The 27,589-nt window shown below is 39.0% G+C and overlaps 1 protein-coding gene across 5 annotated transcripts in view; it reads right to left on the reverse strand.

The window, feature by feature from the left end:
* macrod2 (mono-ADP ribosylhydrolase 2) overlaps window positions 1–27,589 on the reverse strand; it is a 724,457-nt gene that overhangs the window by 68,316 nt on the left and 628,552 nt on the right. For all 5 annotated transcript variants that reach the window (XM_057848773.1, XM_057848772.1, XM_057848771.1 and 2 more), the window contains exons 9-10: window positions 18,902–18,980; window positions 6,035–6,073 (exon numbers count right to left, since the gene is read on the reverse strand). In XM_057848773.1, the coding sequence (XP_057704756.1) occupies window positions 6,035–6,073; window positions 18,902–18,980 (118 nt within the window). The remainder of the gene's footprint in view (window positions 1–6,034; window positions 6,074–18,901; window positions 18,981–27,589) is intronic.

The raw sequence follows: 27,589 nt of genomic DNA on the forward strand, positions 1-27,589 counted from the left end.
CCAGTGCGGCTTATTTGTTGATATATTTGGGTTAAAAGGTAACACTTGACAGTGGCGTCCTAAGACTATCATAACACCGTCATAATGATGACGTAACACTATCATGGACATTACTGAATGCTTATGGCAGATGTCATTAGGTTTCATCCGGCAAATTATGTCACTAACTCCATTCATGTCCAGCTCTGCCCTTTTACATCCATTCAAAAGTGAGATAGTTTGCCAGCTAACACAAAATGACATCTGTTATAAGAATTCATTAATGCTCAAGACGGTATCATGTCATAATTATGATTGTCTAATGATAGTCTTATGGCGCCACTGTCAAATAAAGTGTTACCAAATACGATAACTAGCAATTAATGAAACAACTGGAACAGTAACTGAAGAAATAATCATAACAGAACATGAAATTGGATTGTTATTTACAGCATATCTGTAACATTGCAATGCATGCTAGGAGGCATGTTGGACAATAACAGTATTGACAGCAGGTGGCAGCAGAGGTTGACTGTCTCCCCCAATGGAGCAGTGATTGCCAAATGAAGCTTCGTGAAGCAATGAAGCTTTGCAGCCAATTGGTTCAAAGCTTCATGGTGGTTCATTTGGTCTTATGACAGTTGTATGATGCCGCTGTCAAATAAAGTGTTACCGGTTTATACCGAGAGGACAGCAGTGGCTTATAGTCCAGTACGACTTATCTATGACGAAATGCCGTTTTCGTGTCAAATTTGGTGTCATAAGACTACTATAAGACAGTCATAATTATGACATGACACTATCATGGTCATTATTGAATGCTTATGATGGATGATTAATCTTACTTTAAAAAGGTAATTAATTACATTTACAAATTACTTTTCCCAAAAAGTAATTGAGTTAGTAACTCAGTTACCTGAATGTAAGCGTAATTGGCAAGTATAACAGGAAATAGTTAATTGGCAAAGTAACTGGTATTACTTTTCATGTTTTTTTTTCCATTCCAAAAAAACAAAAACAAAACATAAGTCACTATGTGAAGTTCAAAGGGTTTTTGGGACAACTGGCCCCAGCCCAACCCTAAGCTTAACTAGACACAGGGATATTGCGGATATTGCGATAACTAGTAACCTTTGTTATGTTTGGAAATCATTTAATGTTGTGAATCAACTGTTAAAGTTGTTAAAACTGCTCCCGTTATTGCATTAGTTCCCTTCTGTCTACTTTTGAAACGTGAAAGTTTTAAAACTGTTTCATTATTTAAAGATATATTCAAGTCAAGTTTTTGCCGATTTAGGAGTATTTTAGATTAAAAAGTTACTTACAGTAGTTCGCTAGGAAGGTTCTTTATAACAGAACCTTCCGGAGAAGTCTACTGATTTAAAATGGAGGCTGTTTAACAAAGCCGGCAGATCTATCATTTCGCATCTTGTTCTTTATACATGTGCTAACGCCGCTGTGTCTGTCATTTCTTACTGTATCTAGTTCTATATACTGTTCTTGTGATGTCTACCGTAGCATCATGTGGGCGTAGTTTGTAGGCTATCTTCTACAGGTATTATTGGAGCCACATAGCATCGCGTTTGCAATGGCATCACAACTCCCTTGCCTGCTCCCCACTCCTGCTCTGCTCTCTCGTCTCCGTGAGTCCGTGTCTCTCAGACTTTTCACGTGTCATTCAACCAACATAGTAACATACGCCTTTTCATCCTCAGTACCGGTAAAGGAAAAGATGAGAAAATTAATTAATTAGATTACTCACTACTGAAAAAAAATTACACCGTTGGTAACGCCGTTATACTCTAACGCAGTTATTAACAACACTGGTCATCGGCAAATTATGTCACTAACTTCATTTATTTCCAGCTCGGATGTTTTACATCCATTCAAAAGTGAGATCATTTGCTGGATGACAATAAATTACATCTGTTATAAGCATTCATTAATGCTCATGGCAGTGTCATGTCAAAAGTATGATGATGTTATGACAGTCTTATGGTGCCACTGTCAAACAAAGTGTTACCAAATACAATAACTAGCAATTAATGAAACAACTTGAACAGTAACCTAAGAAATAATTAGCACAGAACATATATCTGTAGCGCTGCAATGCATGCTAGGAGGCATGTTGGATGACAACAGGGTTGATAGCAAGTGGTAGCAGAGGTTGACTTTCTCCTCCAAGGGAGCAGTGATGGCCAAATGAAGCTTCTTGAAGCAATGGTGGTTCAGTTGTTCTTATGACAGTCTTATGATGCAGCTGTCAAATAAAGTGTTACTGATTAATATCTTTTGGTGTAAGTATACCATAATACAGTGAGGACAGCTGCGGCTTATACTCCGGTGCAGTTTATCGATGAACAAATGTTGTTATCATGTCAAATTTAGTAGGTGTCGGCTTATATTCAGGTGCGCCTTATAGTCCGATAGTAATATTTACTTAAAGTGGAATAATCTGATGCATTAATCTGTTAACTACTCTTCAACTTTCAAAACAAGATGGAGAAAATTATTTGACTAGATTTAAGAAAAATAATAAGATTAAGACGTTATAAATTTGCAGTGTACCTGGTTCGTTATAATCCCAACACTGGCTATTCTGTATAGGCTGACTTTGGTACAACAGGGTGAGTGAAAATGGATTGCTTTAACATGCTGTTGTTTTACAACTCTCTGACAAAAATATGACTCTGCGGGGAAATGTGAGGCTTTGAGCACGACCCCTGAGTACAGTTGAGGGAGAAAAAACTGCCAGAGAATATGAGCCATTCGGCAGCCATTGGAATCTTTGAATAGGTTCCAGGTAGCAGTGAGTCAAACTCTGGCTGATGGAACAAAATAAAAGGCCAGTACTTGGCACGAGAGCAAAGGACCATCAAACTCAACTGGACCAGGACAGTGCTGGCAATATGACATGACATAACTAGCAACCATTATGGTTTATTGAAATATCCTAATGCTGGAAGGTGATTTTGTGTACCATATGGTTTGAAACCAACTGTAAATAAATCAGCACAAGTTTCCTTCAGCCAAACGCTTTATGTCTCATACTGTAAGCACCGTTACTTGTTTGTTCAAGCAAAGGGAGACGGGTATTTCAGTTGTGTCAGTAGTCATTTCAATGACTGTGCAACTTAAAAGTCTTCATTAAATTTGACATTAAATGATAAACAACGAGACTAACTACAACACAAAGTATAAAGTATGCACATAGAGAATGATGGGTCCGGACTAGAGTTGTCCAATAAAGCATTTTAAAATGATATTGGATAATATTGACATTGGTTTTTCATTATTGGTTTTGTGCCAATATGCATGTTGCATTCAAAGTTAATGTAGAAGCCTTCTGCCTTTGTACAAGGGCTGGTCACAGCTTAGCACAGCAGTTATGGTTATGGACCATTAGATGTCTCAAAACTAAGATGCTTGGGATTTGTTATGTAAGCATTACCATTATTAAAGCATCCAGTGGGGCATCACAATACAATTGGCCAGAAGATGTTAAGTCCACGACTACATATATCCGTATTGGATTTTTGGTGTTAGACAATCTCGGGATATTGGTCATCGGTTATTATTACTCTATTTAACTCTATTATGGACTATATACAGTGTATCACAAAAGTGAGTACACCCCTCGCATTGCTGCAGATATTTAAGCATATCTTTTCATGGGACAACACTGACATAATGACACTTTGACACAATGAAAAGTAGTCTGTGTGTAGCTTATATAATAGAGTTAATTTATTTTCCCCTCAAAATAACTCAAAATATGGCTATTAATATCCAAACCCCTGGCAACAAAAGTGAGTACATCCTTTAGAAACTACGGAATCCCAAAATGTCCAAATTGTCATTTTCCCTCCAATTGTCATGTGACTCTTTAAAGAAGTGCTGTCATTGCTGCAGAGATTGAAGAGGTGGGGGGTCAGCCTGTTAGTGCTCGGACCATACATCAAATTGGTGTGCATGGCTGTCACCCCAGGAAGAAGCCTCTTCTGAAGATGGTACACAAGAAAGCCTGCATACAGTTTGCTGAAGACATGTCAACAAAGCACATTGATTACTGGAACCATGTCCTATTGTCTGATGAGACGAAGATTAATTTGTTTGGTCCCGATGGTCTCAAGCATGTGTGGCGGTGACCAGGTGAGGAGTACTAAGATAAGTGTGTCATGCCTACAGTCAAACATGGTGGTGGGAATGACCCCCCTCACCTCTTCAATATCTTCATCAATGCTGACAGCACTCCTGTAACAAGTCACATGACATTTTGGAGGGAAAATGACAAGCAGTACTCAGTTTGGACATTTAGGGATGTACGTAGTTCCCATGAGGTGTACTCACTTTTTGTTGCCAGGGGTTTAGATATTAAAGGTTATATTTTGAGCTATTTTGAGGGGAAAATAACTCAATGTTATAAGCTGCACACAGACTACTTTTCATTGTGTCAAAGTGTCATTTTGTCAGTGCTGTCCCATGAAAAGATATACTTAAATATTTGCAGAAATGTGAGGGGTGTACTCACTTTGTGATACACTGTATATATACAGTGTATATATATGTTACATTCTGCCATGGTTTCATTTGTCTTGCTCATATGTTAGCTGTGACTACCATTTGCATTCCAGGAGGATATTCCACTGTAAGGGGGAAGACACAACAGAGGCAATGTTTGCTCGCGTTCAGTACATTTTCTATGACACAAGCGCAAAGACGTGAATCACCAACCCTCTTGGGCAAAACAACACATAACGTTTGTGCAAGGGGAATTTCGCACTCGTGCACATACAGTACACTTGCACACACGGCTCATCGACGCAATGTAAGAAAATAAGAAATTGTTCTATTTATGTCGCCTGGCACTACAACCAATCAGCATCGATTGGTTATTATTGATTGACAAATCACCTACGAGGACATTGGCCAACACGGAAATTGACATCCACATGCTTTGTCAACATGGAGGAACGTATCATTTTAGCAGTGTGCGACCAGCACATACTTTATGATACCTGTCGGGATGATTTCCGGGACATAAATAAATAAGGTAAGTTTTTGGCGCTCAGAAAAGCCCAGAAATTTCTGAAATTCATAGCCAATCAGAAGCGAGCGATGACGCACAGGCAGAGGGCGGTGCGTGTCGCTGTGGCTTGCCACTGCAGTCGCATCGCACCCCGTGTGTTGGCTTTCAACTCAATGGTGGTGACGTTCCCATTTTGCCATCGCTCATCGTCTCCCGTGTGTATTGCCCCTTAGAGTTAAAAGAAATTCTTAATTTTCAATTTAATCCTGATTTGACCATCAGTTCATTTGTTCTTGCCAAAGACAAAAGCCAACATTGCGTCATAGAAAATGATTGCTAATAATAAAACAAAAACAGCTACAACAACAAACATCCAAGTGTGGGGTAACTTGCAACTAACACTGCTCTGTTGTTTCTACAAAACATTTTAGGCAAGTAATGGTGAATTAAAATTCCCCTGGCAACAAAACAACGCAGCTAAACTTCAGCTGTATAAACCCTGTTATTATGTAAATAGTCTCCGCCACTTTGTTTTGGTGGCCGTCTTTATTCCGGACATCAGCGCACGGACAAAATGTCAATAGCTAAACATGATAAGCAGTATCTGGGCGCCACAGGCCACTTGCCAAGATGGAGCAGTGATAAAAGCCTTGGTGGTTGTGTTTTTTTTTCTCCAGCCTAGCACATGCTGCTGGGAGATGTTTCTTTTTTGCTCGCTTTAGGTGGTCTGAACGCATGGTGCCATTGAGCTGGATGAAGAAACAGGCGCTCAGAATTAGAAGTGGACATAAGCTCTTGTAATGCAACCTACCTTACCTGGCATTAAGCATTTTTAACAGCAAGGCGCTAAATCGGAATTCACGCTCGTCAGGGAATGAGTAAACATTCATTTCCCTCTGTTGCATACTGAAAAAAACCCTCACAAATCACTGTCATGAGTCAAAGCTATGCCACTCACTCATCTTGTGTGTACAGATAGGGTGTTGCTAAGGTGAAAAGGCAACCATGAAATATTCTGTCACTCACCTCCCTTCAGCTGCTCATCTGCAACCTCCATGTCATTGTCTGGGAAAGGTGCAAAAAAGACAGCCTGTCAAAGCATGTTGTTGATACTACAAGTCTTTAAAATGTGTCTCGTGACAATAATTATACAATTTTAATCATTTCACATAACACTGCTCATTTAAAAGTGATGAAATGAGAGATGATATTAATTCCATTTTTATGGGCTAGCTGTGTTCTTTAATAATGTAGAAGGTACAGTAATGAAGAATGAAAAAAGGTCTATAACATCGCTGTTATTGTAACATGTTGGTTTTTATAACCCTCTATCCTCGTTCTAACCCTCACAGCAGATCAGACATTTCACAACAGCCTCCCTCAACTGAACCACCCGACGTCCTTGGATCTAGTGAGTTATTACATCAAAATGACTCCCCGTGTGAGTGTGCGTGTGCGTGAGAGACACAGAGAGAGACATCCCTTTTCAATTAACTCTATAAAAGTTGGCTCAACATATATTACACAAAACCTTCCATTTCCTCCCCATACAAGGAATGTAAGCCGGTTGGACAAGTGGGTCTTGAAAATCTCTTTGATTTTCTCGGAGCCTGACGGCGTGAACCAGAGGTGTTTCTGTTCAGGCGAGTTTTGCCGCAAAGTGGGAGATGAGAAGACGGCTTTGGATGCTGTTTCCTAGGCAGATAGAGAGCAAGTGTACATGGCTCCCATTATACAAATACACATTCGGCTCAGATCCGCATGCGGCTCGGAGCTTTAGAGCATGACACTATATGCTGTGCAGCCTTAACAAATACACACCCACACACCATTAGTATGTGTAAGGGTATTATAGCTGCAAGAGTATGTCTGTGGCATGATTGCGCCTAAGTGAGCAAGCATCCAATGTGATGAAAGGCTTTTGTCATCTGCTCTGAGCGCATCAGAGCTCCCAGTGGAGTCACTGACGGCCTTTTTTCTATTGTAAAAGCCAGAAAAAATGGCTACAGTGCATTCATCTAAGCCTTATTTGAGAAGCAATCTGTCACATGCTATTACATTATCCCTCACTCACTCACTCACTCACTCACTCACTCACTCACTCACTCACTCACTCACTCACTCACTCACTCACTCACTCACTCACTCACTCACTCACTCACTCACTCACTCACTCACTCACTCACTCACTCACTCACTCACTCACTCACTCACTCACTCCAGTCTCAGAAAGAAATATACATTACATAACTTTAGTTTCCTAAAAGCTTTTCTTCCTTAGGACTTTATTCTTACAGTGTAGAGGACAAACAAAGAAAAAGAATTCAAATAAACGAAAACAAACAAAAAAAAAAAATTCCCTTCCCGCCCACGGTGTATCATAGCGGGAGAAGAAAAATCGATAAAATGAAAGGCAGACATGCAGAAATAGGTACATCGAATCAACACAGTTTTATAAACCTCAGGCAGGGACCTGAGTTAAAAACGTACAACAAAACAGCTGGTAGCATAGCATATGAAAGAATACCATGCGAGTGATATGTTCTCAACAAATTCCAGAAATTTTGGGGGGGATAATCTCTTCTCCATGTTGTATCTTCTGTAATAGAATCACTGACACTACCTTTTTGACCCTTTACCTACAGTGTATCACAAAAGTCAGTACACCCCTCGCATTTCTGCAGATATTTAAGTATATGTTTTCATGGGACAACACTGACAAAATGACACTTTGACACAATGAAAAGTAGTCTGTGTGCAGATTATATAATAGAGTTAATTTATTTCCCCTCAAAATAGCTCAAAATATAGCCTTTAATATCTAAATCCCTGGCAACAAAAGTGAGTACATCCCTTAGAAACTACGTACATCCCTAAATGTCCAAATTCAGTACTGCTTGTCATTTCCCCTCCAAAATGTCTTGTGACTCGTAACAGGAGTGCTGTCAGCATTGCTGCAGAGATTGAAGAGCTGGGGGGTCAGCCTGTTAGTGCGCAGACCATACGCCACACCCTACCTCAAATTGGTGTGTATGGTTGTCACCCCAGGAGGAAGCCTCTTCTGAAGACGGTACACAAGAAAGCCCGCCCGCCTCATCAGACCATAGGACATGGTTCCAGTAATCCATGTGCTTTGTTGACATGTCTTCAGCAAACTGTTTGCGGGCTTTTTTGTGTACCGTCTTCAGAAGAGGCTTCCTCCTGGGGTGACAGCCATGCACACCAATTTGATGTAGAGTGCGGCATATGATCTGAGCACTAACAGGCTGACCGCCCACCTCTTCAATCTCTGCAGCAATGCTGTCAGCACTCCTGTAATGAGTCACATGACATTTTGAAGGGAAAATGACAAGCAGGGCTAAATTTGGACATTTAGGGATGTACATATTTTCCAAGGGGTGTACTCACCTTTGTTGCCAGGGGTTTAGATATTAAGAGCTATATTTTGAGTTATTTTGAGGGGAAAATAAATGAACTCTATTATATAAGCTGCATACAGACTACTTTTCATTCTTTTCATTGTGTCAAAGTGTCATTTTGTAAGTGTTGTCCCATGAAAAGATATACTTAAATATCTGCAGAAATGCGAGGGGTGTACTCACTTTTGTGATACACTGTATATGAATGAGATTTCATTGACTATCACAGCAAGAAGATTTAGTGTAAGAAAATCATGCTACACTATTTGCTTGGGTAGCAGGAGGATTCTGCTTTTTTCATGGAAATATCCCAAAATAGGCACATTTAGCATGTGAAATGTGATTTGTCAACCAAGCAAAGACTGATTGCTGTGGCTGAATCTGCCTCTTTAAAAGGATCCACGGATATAAAGACTTGTGTTAGTACAAGTTATACTAATTTGATATTAAAACCCCTTTTAATGTTTTCTTTTTAATAAAATTTCTAAAATTATTTTAACAAGTAGGTTGCCATTGTAGTTGATGACGCAGGGCGTATCCTCCTTAGGTTAAAACATGTTCTAAATATTATAGATTTTAAAATCAATGGCAATATTTTATGTGTTTATAATAACATATTTTAGTAAAAGAAAATAATTGTGGCTTATTAGAGCCTACAAGTCTCGTCCGAGGTTCCCCTTAAAATGATGTGTCTCAAAGGCAGGTGAAACTTAGCCACGGTCATTATAGTGCAGTCAAACTGAAAGGTAACGGACATTTCTTCTTGTGTTAACATTTCTGAAATGCCAACAAATTGCAGAAGATTTTTATGGAGTAGCAATGCAAATGTGGAGCTTCTGGATAACCAAAGGACTGAGCAGCTACAAGGAGTCATGCAATTGTCGCCCATAACAAAAATTGTGCAGCTGTGTTGTTTCAGTGTACCAAGAGAGTTAGATTACTATAAGTGTCGGTTTATTGGTCATGCCTGTGCCCCACAGTGAACCACCTCAATTCATACAGGGCCCTAAGTGAGTAAACAACACTTTCTCGACCTCAGTAAAGGGCTGTTAATCTTGTGTGGCAGAGTTGGTGTGTTTAAATGCTCTCAATCGACACTTGTTTGGCTCGTGTCACCTTTTGGAGTAGCTCGAATGTCGTGTGTCTAGTGAGCGTTAAAATCAGGATACCAACACAGGCATGGCAATGGCCATATTGTTTCATATTTTTGTCTCCACTACACATAAGCAGTTTTACTTTTTACTGAGGGCGGCACTGTTACAGCTACGAATGGTTGAATTTGTATCAACCACGCAACAAACACAACATCAATGTGAAATGAATTGCAAAAATAAAAAACAGCAGTCTGGAAGGCTGCATTGTCCTGTGCTGAGCACACGGTCCCATATCAAGTAGTCTATTTTTTATAAATTCTACATGTCTGGGATGTATCCCTAAACTTCACGGATGTGTTTAAACGGTATTGTTGCAATATGCCAAGACGGACAGAGGTGTGAGCCACTGATCTCTCTGGCAATCATATCCTGGACACACTGTTGTCGTCTCATTCCCCTGCCTCGAGGGAAAGCCTTGTGAAACCAACGGACTTCATTTTCACCCTTCACAGGGCTGCTCTGGCCCCTCATATCCTCCGTCAACATATTACGTGTGTGTGATACAAGTGTGTGCACAGTGCAGCTTTGCCACTAACCAAGCAGCGGGGAATGGGTGGGTGTGCGTTTCTCAGAGAGACATATGTTGAAGGGGCATGGAATTGAGAGTAAAGAGTGTATTAACAGCTATGTAAACAATTGTCAGTTGCAAAGTCAATGAAACAGTTGGAGAAAATAGAACAGCCCCAACAGATCTGAGGGCTGGTTTCAAATTGTCACCACTGTGGCTTACAGAGGAGATGAAATGATGGAAACCAGCTTGTGGGTAGCCACCCTGATCACATTAGAAGAGTGTAACCAGAATCAATTTTGACGTGGTTTCACTGTCTAAAACCACAGCTGCCTCACTGCTTGCAAATTATATGTCCCTAGACATGTTGGCAAAAAACTACCCATTGAATTTATGTTATTCTATATTAATTCAAGTCGATTCATTTTTTTAATGAAGCTGCGATTGTGATGGAACCTAGTGTTTGTGATTTAAAATGGGTGTATTCTTTTATCGATATGCCTCTTTCATACAAAACTTTTTCCTCATGATAAAAGTTCTTGGTGGCCAAAAACAGTGACAATAACACTCTTCCCTATATTTAGTTTATATGTAACAACTCCAGGACATTTGGCTTGGCGACTGGATGTCGTGATGCAGCGTTAGGTGATTATGTGCCTCAATTTTTTTTTTTTTTGACTCATGCATTTGCCCAATTAATGCAATTGTAATGATTATTTGTAATTATGTCATGTATATATATATATATATATATATATATATATATATATATACACACACACACACACACACACATAATGGCCCGAATATAAGACGGTGTTTTTTGCATTGAAATAAGACCGAAAAAGCGGGAGTCGTCAGGGTTAGACATTATACCCCATTCACGACGCTAGATGGCGCCAGATATCATTGACGCGAATGCTGAACTTGAGTAATGTTCTGTCATGACACATCTTAGCTACTCTGAGTTTAACCAGTTTGCATTATTTTATTGCATTGTTTTTCCTTATTCAGATTTGTTTCAAGACTACAGTTACAGTTAGACCTCACTTTGATGGTTAATGCAGTTATTGCAAACTTTGTTGTTTTATCACAATAGATTAGTTTATTTACATTTCAAAAACCAGAAGCCATTCATTTACGAATGTGATTGCACTTTAGTTTAGATATTTAAATGTCCAGATATTAAGATTTGAATGAGGCAAAATAACATGCTTTTTCTCTTAAATATATTGTTATAATCATTTGTTTCAGATGTAAATATTTTCTGTATAAAAATTAATTTGGTGTTCAAAAAGTCTTTTTTTCCAAACTTGCGTCTTGGAAAAATAGGTGGTCGTCTTATAATCAGGGCCGTCTTATATTCGGGCCAATACGGTATGTACTGTATATTAGTGCAGTCAAATTTATTGCGTTAGCGGGCGTTAATTTTTCCAGTTAATCACGTAAATATTTGACGCATTTAACGCATGCGCGGAATGACCCGCTCATGCATTGCCTCAAACAGATTACAATGACGCCGTTTTTTTGCACATTGAGAGCTAAGAGGCAGAGAAGGGCGAGTGGACACAGGCGTTCATCGGACTGCGCTGTTTATTGGCGTAAGCTTCGGCAACTCCTTCACAACAAATATCAGTATCATTTAGTGAAAGCACAACAAAAATAATAACCCTATCCCTTAGAGAAAATGTTCACAAAAAGAAAAAGCGCTTCAATCGTTTAGCTCAACAAATACATTGGATCACAATATTTAGTCACAATATACAAACTATCAGAGGTCTCGTATGTTGCGAAGCCAGCACTCAAATGACCGTGAAGTACAACAGAAACGGGGAACTGTGGTGTCAGTCGAGTGACAAAACACACTCATTGGCTTGATTTCTAAGTAACTTAAAACTCGCCATTGACACCTTGAGGTGTATTTCAATTACTACCTTACGTAGTTAAAGACATTGTGGAAGAACGGCAGGGAGCCCATGTGACGTCACTGCTCGGCGACGTCAACAACGGCGAGCTACTAGAGATGAGTAAAGACAAAGACTAGTGTGTTTGGTGAAATATGTTTGAAGCATGGAGCCAAATTTAATTGAATAAGTTTAAACGTCACTTCCAGATATTACACACGAATCACACTCAAAAGCTGGTTGAGTGTTTTTCACCAAAAACGCAGGATATTGTTAACAATCTTACTGCACTTATGAAAATGAAAATATAAATGATATCATTTTCAGTCGCAGAGGGAAGTAGGGGGAGCACAAAATTATAAGTGAGAAGTCTGATGTAAGCCATCAAGACGTGCATGACAACATAATAGAGGAGATCTTAAGGAGGGGCTTCTAAATGATAAATCAGATGAAAGAAGAGAATAAGTGGCTAAAGTGGCATGGAGACAAAGAGCAATCTAAGTGAGAGCAACTGCGCACCAGAGAAGATAATAGGTAGCGTCTATGTGATGTGACACATCAAACGCTCACTGATGTCAAGGGACCTAACAACGTCTCAGGTGTCCATGCAAAACCATCTGATTTCCTGTCTCTTACAGCGAGGCTGATGAAATGTTCTGAAGCACACCAGCCGCCATTCTAAATGTCAAAATCAAGATTCTCTAAATCAGCATTCTTTGTTTGTTTTTGCCACATTGAACAGTTTTCCAATAGCCGTTAAAACCACATTGTCGGTTCATATTAAAAGCAGAAATGGCGCTATTTCTTTATAGAGCTTTAGGACAGTATAGAAAGAAAACATGACAATAATGTGAATTACTAAAACATGTAAACAAATGTGTAGGATCAGCAATGTGCGTGACAGCCGGTACAGTGCTAGCATCTTGACACATAGAACGTTAGTATTTTATGAGAACACAGCTAGTATGCTCATTTTTATATTTTTTCACAAATTGGTACTACGCGTCTGTTACCACGCCACCTGCTATTTTGTATGCATTATTAACCATGTTGGAAATTGCTAGAAAACAATGTCTCATTTCTCTTAGACACTTGAACTGCCTGAGATGTGTGAAACGCCTTCTCTTCCTCACTCTGCGGGAACTGTTCGGCATTGTGTGTGTGTGTGTGTGTGTATATGTACTTTTTCCACCGGCAAAGAGTGAAAATAGGTTAGAACAATTTAGGTAAGTCTGTTTTGTAAAAATTGGTACTTGCAATTAAAGTTGCACCGATACCGATACAGTATCGGCAGGGGGCGCCGATCCGGCCCGAATTGGTGGTATCGGTATCGACGAGTACCAACATTTAGGGCGCCGATACCATCTACTGGCATCACTTGAAAGCAAATGTACTGTCCTCCTACGTGAGCTAACTTTCCAAATCCCGATGCATGACATCTGTGTGTCTTTGTCTCGAAATTACTGAACGAAATTAACACCTTCGTCTTCGTTCAATATGAAAGATATAAACTACAACACATATCCGTGATATTACGCTGCCCATATCGCATGACATTCACAAATGATTAGCATGCGTAAGCTAACGCCTGCCGTTGTGTAGCCATTAGGATCAGAAAGATTAAGACCGTGGGAGACTAAGCAAACTCATGGTTTTATGATAAACAATGAGTGGCAATGGCAAATTAAGAGCGCGGTACTTCAAACTCGTCCTGTTTATGAAAGTCGAGTGTCATGCTGGTGTTGTGCAGTAAAGAGCAGAAGTGACTTCTGTGGCCAGAAAATACTCTAGCGGCGCAGTGCGCACACTAGATATCATCAAATAGCAGCCTAGAAGTCCTTTGTTAGATCCGACGCCAACTCTCGTGCGCACACACTAGATATCATCAAATAGCAACCTAGATGTACTACATTAGATCCCATGCCATTAGCTGCGTGAGCCCAGAGCGACGTGTAGTCCATACACTACATTGATGAATTAGAAACCGCCATGACTGAATGGAAGTTAAGCAGGCCAAATCAATCCATACCAGTGACTACAGATAATGCTGCAAATACAGCTAATTCAGTACATGTTACAGATGGACTCGGACCACAAATAGGATGTTTTAATTATATGGTAAATATAGCTGCTCAGAGAGCTGCAGCAATCAACAGTGTGCCCCACTTTACTAACAGTAAAGATTGTTCTCAGCACTTATATACAAAATTTCTTCAGATCAGTAAGAAGTAAGCACATAAATATTATGCACTAAAATGCTTGTTTATAGGATGGCACTGTTATTTTTGCTTATACAATGGCACTGTTATTTTTGCTTGTTATCAAAAAAAAAAATAAAAAAAAATAAATAATAATAACAGTTGTATTTTCTGTTTCAGAGCATTAAATGTATTGAATTGTATGCAAAATCGTACTGAACCATGACTTAACTGTATCGTTGCATCCCTTATACGTACATATACAGTATATGTGTGTGTATATATATATATATATATATATATATATATATATATATATATATATATTTTTTTTTTTACCAAAAATAGGCACTTGCCCTAAACTTTTCTTGAATGATGTATATATACATATATATATATATATATATATATATATATATATTTTTTTTTTTTTTTGTTGCAAAGAGTGGTATCAGAATGGTATCGGCCGAAATGCTTCGGTGCAGAAAGAAAGTGTCAGGAAAGTAGATTAGCTTGACAGCAGATTCATTTCCACGTCATCGGTTTACTTATTGAATCCTCATGACTTAGACTTTTTTTTTTTTCCTTAATACAGTGGTACCTCAACATACGATTGCTTCGACACAATCTTTTCGATAAGACGTAAAATTTGACTCGCCATTTTTTTCTACATCTGACGACATGCTTGAAATATGACCATTTAGGACAGCTTCGCGATCAACATGGTTTCCAAAAATGTTAGTGCAGGTGGTGAAAAAAGGAAAAAGGTGAGGCTTACCATTTAAATCACTGGTCTCCAAACTATTCCACATAGGGCTGCAGTGGGTGCAAGATTTCATTCCAACAAAACAAGACAACACCTATGCACCAATCTGGTACTTACAAGTGTAATCAGTTGATTGCAGTCAGGTGCTGCCTGTTTTAGCAGAAACGTCATTGGTTAAACTGTCTGTACTCGATCGGTTGGAACAAAAACCAGGACCCACAGCGGCCCTTGAGGACCGGTTTGGAGACCCCTGATTTAAATGAAGATGGAAATGATAGAAAAATATGAACGTGCTGTGCCCGTCCGTGAACTGGCTTGACAATACTTCCGTAGCATGTCTACGATCTCGATGGTCCTCCTCTGACCTCTGTTCACCAGTCTTTATAAGTTAAGGTGACAATTATTATTAATGTAACCGCCTAAAAAAATCGCCAGCTTCGCCAGGTTTTTATCATTTATTTCAGAACTTCTGCAACACAGCATACCTACTGCTGATGAAATGAAAAGTAAAAAGTCACCAATTCATTGTGTATGTGGGAGGGGACTTCTCAGGATGGAGTGGAAAGTCTTGAAGTGAAATTTCGCAGAGGAGCGGGGCCCAAAATAGAGACTTGTTCTAGTTTCACAGTGCCGCCATACTGATGTCAACAACGCGTCCAATAGCAGAGAGGCAGGCGTGCTTACTGTAATTTTCGGACTAAGCCGCTACAATTTTTCCCTCATTTGATTCCTGCGGTTTACAGTCCAGTGCGGCTAATTTGTTGATTTATTTGGGTTAATAGGTAACACTTTATTTGACAGCGGCTTCATAAGACTGCCGTAAGACCGTCGTATTTAAGACATGACACTATCATGGGCATTAATAAATGCATATGACAGATGTCATTAAGTGTCATCCAGCAAATTATGTCACTAAATCCATTTATGTCCTGCTTGGATATTTTAAATCCATTCAAAAGTTAGATAATTTGGCGGATGACGCAAAATAACATCCGTCATATGCATTCAGTATTGCTCATGGCAGTGTCATGCAGTGTTGTTAATCTTACTGAAAAAAAGTAATTAATTATAGTTACAAATTACTTCTCCCAAAAAGTAATTGCGTTAGTAACTCAATTACCTGAATGTAAGAGTAATTAGTTACTTGGCAAAGTAATTGGTGATAATTACTTTTTTTTTTTTTCCCCTCAAAAAAAAAAAAAAAAAAAAAACATTGGCCACACTATGTGAAGTTTTTTGTGAAGGTTTTTGGTACAATTGGCCCGAGCCCAATTCTTTACCCTAATTTACCCTTTACCCTGGATCAACTGTTAAAAGTTGTTAAAATTGCTCCCATTATTGCATTTCTTCCCTTCTCTCGACTTTCGACATATGAAAGTTTTAAAACTGTTTCATCATTTAAAGATAGATTCAAGTCAAGATTTTGCCGATTTAGAAGTATTTTAGATAAAAAGTTACTTAGGTTCGCTAGGAAGGTTCTCTACAACAGAGCAGTCCTAAAAAGTCTACTGCTTTAAGATGGCGGCTGTCTACTAACGCATTTAGTGCCATGCAGTGTTGTTAATTTTACTTTAAAAAAGTAATTAATTACAGTTACAAATTACTTCTCCCAAAAAGTAATTGCGTTAGTAACTCAGTTACCTGAATGTAAGAGTAATTAGTTACTTGGCAAAGTAACTAGTGATATTTTTTTTTTCCTCCAAAAAAAAAACACAGGTCACACAATGTGAAGCTTAAAGTGTTTGGGGGACAATTGGCCCTAGCCCAATTCTTTACCCTCCACTTAACTAGACACAAGGGTATGGCGATAACTAGCTAGTAACCTTTGCTATGTGTGGAAGTCATTTAAAGTTGTGAATCAATCGTTAAAGTTGTTAAAATTTCTCCCGTTATTGCATTAGTTGCCTTCTGTCTACTTTAAACATGTGTAAGTTTTAAAACTGTTTCATCATTTAAAGATAGATTTAAGTTAAGATTTTGCCGATTTAGGAGCATTTTAGATTTTAAAAAATTACTTAGGTTCGCTAGGAAGGATCTCTACATCAGGGCCTTCCTGAGAGGTCTACTGCTTTAAGATGGCGGCTGTTTACAAACGCATGTAGTCCTTAAAACATGTTGGCAGTGCAGCAGTGTCTGTCATTAGCATCTAGTTCTATAATATGATATCTACCGTGTCATGTGGGCGTAGTTTGTCGGCTATGGCTGCAGTCAGGTATTATTGGAGCCACCTAGCATCGCGGTTGGAACGGCGTCTTCCCCACTCCTGCTCTGCTCTCGTCCCCGTGAGTCCGTTTCTCTCAGACTTTTTTTTATTCAACCAACTTAGTAACGCATAGTAACACACGCCTTTCCCGCCTCAGTAACGGTAACGGCGTTGCCAAGATGAGAAAAGTAATTAATTAGATTACTCATTACTGAAAAAAATAACGCCGTTAGTAACGCCATTATATTGTAACGCCGTTATTAACAACACTGGTGTCATGTCATAATTATGGTGGTCTTATAAAAGACTTGTAGCTCCACTGTAAAATAAAGTGTTACCAGATACCGTAGCTAGCAATTATTGAAACAACTGGAACAGTAACTGAAGAAATAGTTAGCACAGAACACAAATTTTGATTGATATTTACATCTGTGGTGCTGAAATGCATGCTAGGAGGCATATTGGACGAAAACAGTGTTGACAGCAAAGAACTTATCTATGAACAAATGCCGTTTTAGTGTCAAATTTGGCTGGTGGCGGCTCATAGTCAGGTGCGCCTTACAGTCCGAAAATCACGGATATCAGTGCTATCAGGCTGTTTCGGCAGACAGATATACACAAATCACGGCCGACGAAACCTTCATACTGTTTTGAAGTTTCACGAGCTCTGGGACACTCGAAAAATGACTCTCATACCTCTCTCTTTGCTACGCTAAATGGTACCTCGATGTGGGTTTGTGTGGAAACGTAGTTCACAAATTTAAAAAAAAAAAAAAATTCACCTTCTCACCGAAACTAGAAAAACTCTTTACACAGCTATTATAATGCCTCCTACTCCTTGAAATAGGAAAAGTCGCTATTTTCTTGTGCAACAATGAAAAATAAACGCATTGGTGCTTGGGACTATCTTAACTTATCTTTTTGTTTTACTTCTCCCGGGCTGACGCTAGTGTGAAAAAGCCTTAACAGTTAAAATTTCAGGAGATGTGCCTATAACACCAAAGAGCATTGCACCATTAGCAAATATGTATATTATATAATAGACAATATATTATAGCATAGCGCAATATCACAACACTGCCATTGCATCTTAAATGTTGTCTCTTTGACAAGCGCAGATAGCCGTTTTGTTTTTCCTCTATTGCCGCTTACGGCAAAATGTAGGGCAGTTATCCAGTGACAGCTCTTGTAAGTGGCTCGAGTGATAACTGGAGAACAACAGCTCCAGATTCTCATCTCACAGCACTAATATGATGAGACGGGGACTGGGTACACGAGGGCAGGCGATATAATTAAGGTCTCTACCCAGAATGTAATCTTTCAGGAAGGCGAGCGGGACAGATGATGGGCGCACACGGGGAACAAAACACTCTCCATCTGGGAGAAGCGAGACGAAGACCTGAGAGCCGCTATTCCGTTGGGGAGGTGGGGGGGGGGTGAAAAGTAAGGTAAATGGGAGGTAATGCAAGGCTGGTAAAGCCAGACAGCCTCAGCTGAGTGGCTCCCAAGCTATTCAACACAATCCTCTATGGAGCCCCCATCAGAACTTGTTACGCCTTCTGCCCTCGCCAAGAAATAATGCCGCTACCCAGGATGGAGGTTGCTTAGAGAGAGCCATAAAATAGAATGGGAGTAGAAAGTAACAGATGTTTTTCTCACAAAGAATTGAAGTGCAATATCCAAGGATTATCAGTAGCTATTACTGCATTGAAAATGAAAAGTTTACAGCGAAGACACATACCTTCAAAAATTATGGACATTTTTTTCTTGTAGATGGTAAAGTCTGTTTCTAGGAAGACGCAGAAAATGACTCGTGTAATCTGCACAGAAAGAGGAAGAAAAAAACAATTAGTTGAAAAGTAAACTCAGCACGTTCAATAACAGCGTAACCAAGCGGAACATTTTGGATATTGGATATTTGGATATAACTTTGTGCATTACCAAGACACAATCAGCTTTGTTCAGGAGTCTGATTAGGTACCATCCCTATTGAGACCACCTGAATTAGCCATTAGAGAGCACTTTTAGCAAATAGTCGAGCACATAACCAGAATTAGCATTACCAAATAGGTGCGTGTTAGAGCAGAGCAATATCTTTCAAGACTACAAAAAGAACAAGCAATTTTGAATGCTTTCACTGAGCATGCAATTTCCAAAATTAAAATGGCAAATACATGTTTTTATTTCACAGGTGGGGCTCATAAAGTCATAATTACATTGATAATATCTTTTAAAAAAAAAAGATGCACCAGCGTGAACACTGAAAAAGTTACATAATTTGATTCAACTTTGTCTTTTCAGTTTGCAATGTGTCAAATAAAAAGAACAATGTATTGACACAGATATACGGATACAATAGAGCTATAAAGTCGGTCCAATAAACTGCTGACTGGACACTGTCCCACATTATTGCCGATAACAAGTCAGGGGAAAGCAAGACAATGGTACATGGTTCTAACAGTTGTTTCTTTGTCAACCTAAACCAGTACCATAGGCGGAGTTTGACTTTTGGGGCAGGGGGGGCACAACATGTTGATGACCCCGAAACTCAGTGTCAGCAATAAAATTAACTTACAAGAATATTTATAATAATGAATGAATGAATGAATGAATGAAATTTATTGTCATTGTCATCATCATCGGTATCATTGACAGTTACAGAATGTGGGATAGTTTGACCAAAGCATTATAAGATTACAATGAGCGTTTTTTGTTTCCCATCATTCTTGAGGGGAATTCTAAATCAGGCTGCTTAGGCAATACTTTTTGCCAAGATTGTCATCCATTGAATTTGGTACGCCCGCCGGTTTCGTGCCAATGTAGTTACCCCAGTCAAAAATTGTTTCCACTGGGTGGAGCAATAAGGAGGTAGATTTGTGTCTTTATTATTCAATCAAAAAAAAGTTGCTTCAATCAAAATATATATTTTCAACCAAAAAGTCGCTTCAATAAAAAGAAAATGTTTGAATGCAAAAAAAAAAACTAAAAAAAAAAAATGCATGTGAAAGCTATTTTTCTTGAATTTTTTTTTTTTTTTTTTTTTTTTTTTTTTTTTTTTTTAATTTTGATTGAAGTCAATTTTTTTTTTTTTAGATTGAAGCAACTTTTTGATTGAAGTAATGTTGGTTTGCGTTTGGGCCACATTTTGGCTGGGACATTTTTCTCTTTATTATTCAATCAAAAAATAAGTTGCTTGAAAAAATATTGATTTTCAAAAAGAAAAATCACTTCAATAAAAAAAAAAAAAAAAAAAAAAAAGAACAATTTTAATCATAGAAAAAAGTTTTTGAATGCGAAAAAATAGTGAAGATTGAAAAATTTGCATTTGAACACTTAATTTTTCATTTAAAAAGTTTTCTTTGATTGAAGCAATCCTTTTTGTGTTTGGACAATATTATGATTACGACATTTGACATTTTTTTCTCTAATATATACATTTAAATTATATGAAAAACAAATAATAATAATAATAATTATTATACAAATGACTATCAAATAAAACAAACAAACAAAAACAATCAAATGACTGTCTAAGGCAGTGGTGTCCAAACTATTCCACATAGGGCCACAATGGGTGCTGGATTTCATTCCTACAAAACAAGATGACATCTTTTCACCAATCTGGTGTCTCACAAGTGTAATCAGTTGATTGCAGTCAGGTGCTGCTTGTTTTAGCACAAACTTCATTGGTTAAACTGTCTGTGCTCGATTGGTAAGAACAAAAACCAGGACCCACAGTGGTCCTTGCGGACAGGTTTGGACACCCATGGTCTAAGGTGCTCGAAAAATAATTTTGACCCATTATAAAATATGTTTTTTTGTTCATTTCATTTATTTTTGTTGCAGTTTTATTGCTTTACGACTTTTATATTTATATAGGAAAGTCAATTACATGCAATGACACTTTTCGGCCAACAGGAACCCCCCCCTTAAAATGCACTTAAAACCAGTACTTCTAAAATATTAGAGCGTTCCTCCCCCAGGGGAAGCAGAGCAATGCCGGGGGTGGTGCATGTGACCTTGGGGAACATACTTTTTTGCCAAACTAGAATTAAGTGTAATTGCAAATGTAACAGAGTTATTATGGATTTGTGTGATTCCACTTGTTCACATTAGAAGGCACAATAGCGCCCCCGACTCATGCCATGACTATAAATAGCTGGGCGTGTCGCAGATGGCGCAAGTTACATTTTGTCATCAACAAAGGTGAGTTGGATAGCATTGCTAAATTGCTATTAGCTTAGCGCTACGGACCTAACCATTTTAATTGTTCTTTAGCACATTGTGGCGAGGCCGTGAGACTGACCAGCTCGCATCGTGTGCGTGTGTTATGCAGGTACAATTATTGTTTATTATTTGTTAATGCCACTTACATTTTGCCATCAGTAAAGCACGTTGTGGCAAGGCCGTGACCCTGACCAACTCGCATTGTGTGCGTGTGTTAGGGGTGTGACAAAATATCAAAATGGTGATATACCGTGATACTTTGTATCCCAAAATGTTATCGATATGCTCCTGCCAAGAATCGAGATAACGTTTAAAAAGGTGTCAATGTTGAAAAAAATAAAAAGGAACCAACAAGTTGCTACCAAAATCTTCCACCATAATAGTGTCTCAGTTAACTCTAAGGCTGCATTGACGGTGCACGACGCCCAATCCATTTAGACTGGGAACGTTCGTTCATTCGAAACCAGAGCATTCACAGTCATTCAATTTTCAGGGCATTTACAGGTCACTTGCGGTTCATTTTAGGGCATTTACAGGTCATTTCCTGTTGAGCTTGAGTCACTGCCTATTCATTTAGGTGATTCCCAGGTCACTTCCTGTTCTGTAACTCAAAATAAACAGGAAGTGACCCATAAAATACCCCAAATCAACAGGATGTAGATGAACATCAATAGATCAATGACCTTAAATGGCCCAAAATTACCTCATCGCCTGGCAATGGCTGCCACTGACGGCCACAGACGTTCAATCCGTTTCAAGTGGGAGGGAAGGCAGCCACCCTCCCACTTCAAATGGATTGGACGTCTACTAGTGATGTACTCATTCCAATTCACAGCAGAAACTTGTTTTTCTGATTATTAGTTGTTTGTAGAATATCCTAGAATGATTTCCTAACCAGTGTATCGATAATCGTTGTATAGCCATATCGTCAGATCATCGTTATCGTGAGCTTTGTATCGCAGATTGTATAATGTCGTTAGGTAACCAAGAGGTTCCCACTCCTAGCGTGTGTTGTGCAGACAATAAAATGTCGAAGCCATCCACATCTCTTGGAAATATTTGTTAATATAGCCGCCAGCGCACCCACATGAAGGCATCGGAGGGAAGGTTTTCCATGCACCGCTCACACATGCGGACCTGCGTGTACCCGTTACACAAATACCACCCAGTGGGTGGCAGTGGGGCTCTCATTTTCAGGGTGTACGCAGTATTTTTGAACCAAACATGAGCACACAGGAAAGTGCAGTAGGCTAAGGCGAGGAAATATGACTGTGGGAGATGAGGAAAGACCAGTCTATTTACTGTGTCTAAAAATTTGCAGCAGACAGCAGCAATTTCTAGCTTAGTATCTTCCCTGTAATCTTGTACATGTCAGCGTGTCTTGTTTGGTAATATCGCCTCACATTGAACTTTTTAAAAACAACGACAGTCTCTTTGCAAAGGAGGCAGACACAGTTGTTGTGTATTTTAGTGAAGAAATAGTCCAATTTCCACCTATCCTTGAAGCGTCGGCCGTCGCAGTCAACTTTCTTTCTTTTTTTGTTGTTGTTGTTGTTGATTGTCGCCATCTTAGAATATTGGGAGTAAAGGGTCACACGGGGTAATGTTGCTTAGAGTGCTGCCGCCTTTTAGTGGGTAAATGAGGAGCAGCATTTAGTGTGTAAGCTGGTAGCAGAACTGCTGACCAATTTATTAAGTCTGTGTGCGGGCCAGACGTTATTGATTTTATGACAGAGGCTGGGGGCCGTTTTCCTTCTCTTAATTTTTGTTTTTTCGGTCAAATTGTTTGCCTCATGAGTTAATGTTGCTAATTAGTTTGAATTTATTATTATTTAATGAGTTTATTAAATTTTATTTTTTAGAATCGATTGATCAAAAATCTACCTTGAGTGTATTTTTACAGTTTGGATACCAATTTTTAAAAATTTATTTTTTATTTAATCAGTCAAATTGATGCGCTTTAAGTCTTTCCTGTTACAAATAAAACAATGTTAATAAAAGTATACAGCGCTTTATTATAAGTTCATCTATACAAATTTTTTCTCTTTAATATAAAAAAGGACACAATGTGATGCAGATGTGTACAACTTATAGTAATAATTTTATAGATAAATGATACTATTTACAGTGGCGGTAGAGAGTTTGGGGGGGGGGGGGGGGGCACCAAACATTTACATTTGTAAATGTGAGGACACCAGCAAAACCACTGTGGTAGCAAATGAAAAAGATATTATTGTTATTTGTGGCGGGGGAAAACTGTACCTCACAAGCTTTTGTCCCATTCTCGATCCAACACAGGGATCAAATTCAAAAGAGACCCCATCCTGGTTTCCATACAGACACAGATTTATAAATAGTTCCCCCGCCGAGGCCTTGTTGTAAATGTTAGGGGTTACTTCAGGATGTGGATATTTTATATTTAGAGAGCTTCAGTGGACATGTGTTCATAAAATCTCAAACTCTCATCAAATAATTAGGGAAAGAGCTTTTCAAATTGTGAACACATCGACAACAATAGTATGTGTGAAAAGTGACAACATGCCACAATACTGCATATGACATTGTGTTGTATATTATTCTGTAGGAGAGCAGCGCCCCAGTAATTTCATTCGTCTTTTATGGAGCTTAATCCTGAAAGCAATGGCCCACTGTGAAACGAATCATAATTCTATCTCCGCAGTGAAACACAAAGAAAGGGTTCTCATGAGCCATTGTGCACTGCATGGAACAAGATGTTCTGTTACTTAACCTGTTCATTCAGTTCATTTTCATCAGGCTGGACCCACTGGCACATGCGGGAAAAGGAGGTGAGGGATGACAAAACACAACCAGTGGGGAAAAAAATGTCACATTACAATTAATCCAAGATCAAATTTAATCATATACAGTGGTAACTCAACAGACGAACACCTCAACATACGATCTTTTGGACATCCGATGTAAAATTTGACTCGTCATAGATGGAAATGATAAAAAAATATGAGCAAGCTGTGCGCGTCAGTGAACTGGCTCGGAATATGTCTACATTATCGACGGTCCTCCTCAGACCTCTTCATAGTTTAAGGCAGGGGTCCCCAAACCTTTTCCTGTGAGGGCCACATAACTTTTCCCTTCTCTGATGAGGGGCCGGGGTCAGTTTGTAACAGAAAAAGTGTGACGATTGCAGGCGTGCCTAAATGTTAAAAAATTATTGTTTTTCAGAAAGCCACAATCAAATAACCATTTCTGGATTCTTCACGGAACAAAAGTAAATATAATATGATATGATATGATATGATATGATATGATATGATATGATATGATATGATATGATATGATATATGATATGATATGATATATGATATGATATATGATATGATATATGATATGATATATGATATGATATATGATATGATATGATATGATATAATATAATATAATATAATATAATATAATATAATATAATATAATATAATATAATATAATATAATATAATATAATAACACTATTAATTAAATAGATAATAACCCTCTCTGAGTTATTCACAGAAAAAGGCCAGGAAATAAATAACACTATTGAGAAAAAAAAAAATTCTAAATGCTCTCTCGTATTGTTCAGGGGGCCGGACCAAATGTGGAGGCGGGCCGCATCCGGCCCGTGGGCTGTAGTTTGGGGACCGTTGGGTTAAAGCAGTAATGTGAAGTAATTTCTTCACATGCCAAATAGGGTCACAAGTAAAGTAATTAAACATTGTCCAACAAATAAAGCATGAAAAAATAATTTATATGTTGTATATTTGACAAAATAATCGTGTTTCCGAAGTTCGAGCCTGAAAGGGAACGAACCCGGAAGTGATACATCACACCGGGAACGCGATGGCACCTCCATACATACGGCCGCCATACAAAGCCCTTCAAACAATGATTCAAACAGCGGTATAAGCGATAGATCAAGCACAAGGGAGGAGATCCAAGTTTTTGAAGAGTTGGAGGAAGAAGAGGAGATTGGAATTTTATGTTATTAGCCAGACACTAATCAGGATGCAAACAATGTGCCTAGACTTCCTGACATGGAATGAATACAAGACCCATCGAGATTACAACATTGATAAGATATAGGCTGTTATTGTTTTCATGATTTGAAGATGCAGGCATTTGCACATAATTTTATGTTTTTGTCTATCTGATGACATTGTTAAAAAAAATAATAATCAGACTTCATGTTCATTTTGGCAGATCCGGCAGCTCTCGTGCATATAAAATAATAATATAAAAACGTTGGGGGGAAAGAAGGAGATGAGTCGTTGTTATATCTTGACCGAGTGACCCACACGACACCTTTATTGGCTTTTACAACTTTACTCAACGTCTTGCCAAGTGACTCTGAACAACAACGTTTCTCTCTTTTAGTGAAGGAGTAAGGCACAAACAATAACACATCTAAATGACATGTGTACACTCTACTGGTGAACTCCCGTATTACAACTTAATAATATCCACTGTATCACAGTCGCCGATGGATTACCGCGACGCCGACCCGCTTATGTGCACATCCACACTCCTTTCCCGATTGACAGTGGATTAACCCTTTCGGACAAGATCGTAGATGACGCACAATTTTTAAACGAACGCAACAACAACTATGATCGGGGATAGCCTCGGCTAACGTCGCTAGCTTATACTGTTCATTCCACAACAGTTGCCAGCTCTGCTTTGACAAAGTCATCAGTCATCTATCCAAAAATCACACTTACTTTTTGGCAAATCCTTGATCATAAGCAGACCGGTTAAGGAAGCAGGCATCTTCGAAGTGTTTGCAGCAGAGAACACTACTCGATGATGGCATGAAATTCATTCGCTTCGTGCGAACGAAAGATGTCCATTTACGTGCCCTGCTATCCTTTGGCCACTCATACAACTTTTCGTTTGAGTGAGAACAAAACATCGCCACACACTGCTGTGGCATCTTACCGAGAAGCAATGCAACAAACAATACTGTTCTAAGGCGGACTTCCCTCGCACTTCCCGGTGTGACGTAATTTCCGAAGATTTCCGAAGATTGCAGAAGAAAAGCATTTTCGTTGTCAAGGGCGTTGCTATGGGTTAAACAAAGAATCTGGAAGGGTTGCGTGAAAAAAAATAATGAAAATATGCTTATAATTGTTTAGCCATTTATATTATTCAAAAACATGTTTGGCCAACCTTAGTTCACATTTCCCCTTTAAGGTGACAATTATTATTACTGTAACATCAGCAAGGAAGTCGCCAGCTTCGTCAGGTTTTTAATCAACATAACACAGATACTCTCCGCTGTAGCCGACGCCAACAACAACAGAATATGGAAAGAGAAAGGTAAAAACTTCCCAAGCTTCCACACCTCTCTCACTCTCTCATCACTCTGTTCAGGAACAGCATGCAAAAAACCGCCACATTACAACCCGATTTGTTACATTATTGTGTCATTATTATTCTGATTTGTATTCATAATATATTTGTTTTGCTACTGTATGTGCAATTGCTATTTGTGATTGCTCCTGCAGTATTTATGCAGGATTTAGCGCCTTTTTTTGGCCTGTGGAACAAATTAATTGAATTATAATGTATTCTTTTGACTTAAAAACCAGGTCCTGGAATGTGTTCAATTCGTATGTAGCGGTACCACTACACTGTAGAAATGTCGTGTGTTCTCATCACTAGCAATATTGTTTCAAATCAAACACCTCATTGGCTGCCATTGAGAGTGAACTGGAAGGGCTGGCAGCGAGAGACCAAAGGTTCATTCATTGCCAGCCCCCCTGGTTCAAATGGACTGGCTGTCTACTAGTGGCAAACTTATTTCATTTCACAGTGGAAGGAAGAAAAGAGCCACAAGATTGGATGAGAAAACACCTTAAAGTCTGGATATGTGGAGGATAGCTGGGGTAGATGGAACGATATCGAGGATGTTTTTTTTTTTTTGGTGCGCTGCTGGCTGCTAGTCTTCTGCAGGGGCTTAGAGATTGTGCCATGTGGGACAGTGAACGCTGGGACGGTCCTTATGAGGTGGTCAGAAGGACCTAGCGACGCCAGTTCCCCAGGCCCTGAGTCCACAACCGGAATGGCGATGAAACTTACTACGATGCTGCGCAACCTTGAGATGAATGTTCGTCGGGAGGCAGCAAGGAATGAAAACTGCGACGAGGATTAAGTCGACGAAAGGGGGGTGGCGGACACGGCCTGCCATC

This window comes from Corythoichthys intestinalis, chromosome 10 (genome assembly GCF_030265065.1).
Source record: "Corythoichthys intestinalis isolate RoL2023-P3 chromosome 10, ASM3026506v1, whole genome shotgun sequence".
NCBI lineage: Eukaryota > Metazoa > Chordata > Actinopteri > Syngnathiformes > Syngnathidae > Corythoichthys > Corythoichthys intestinalis.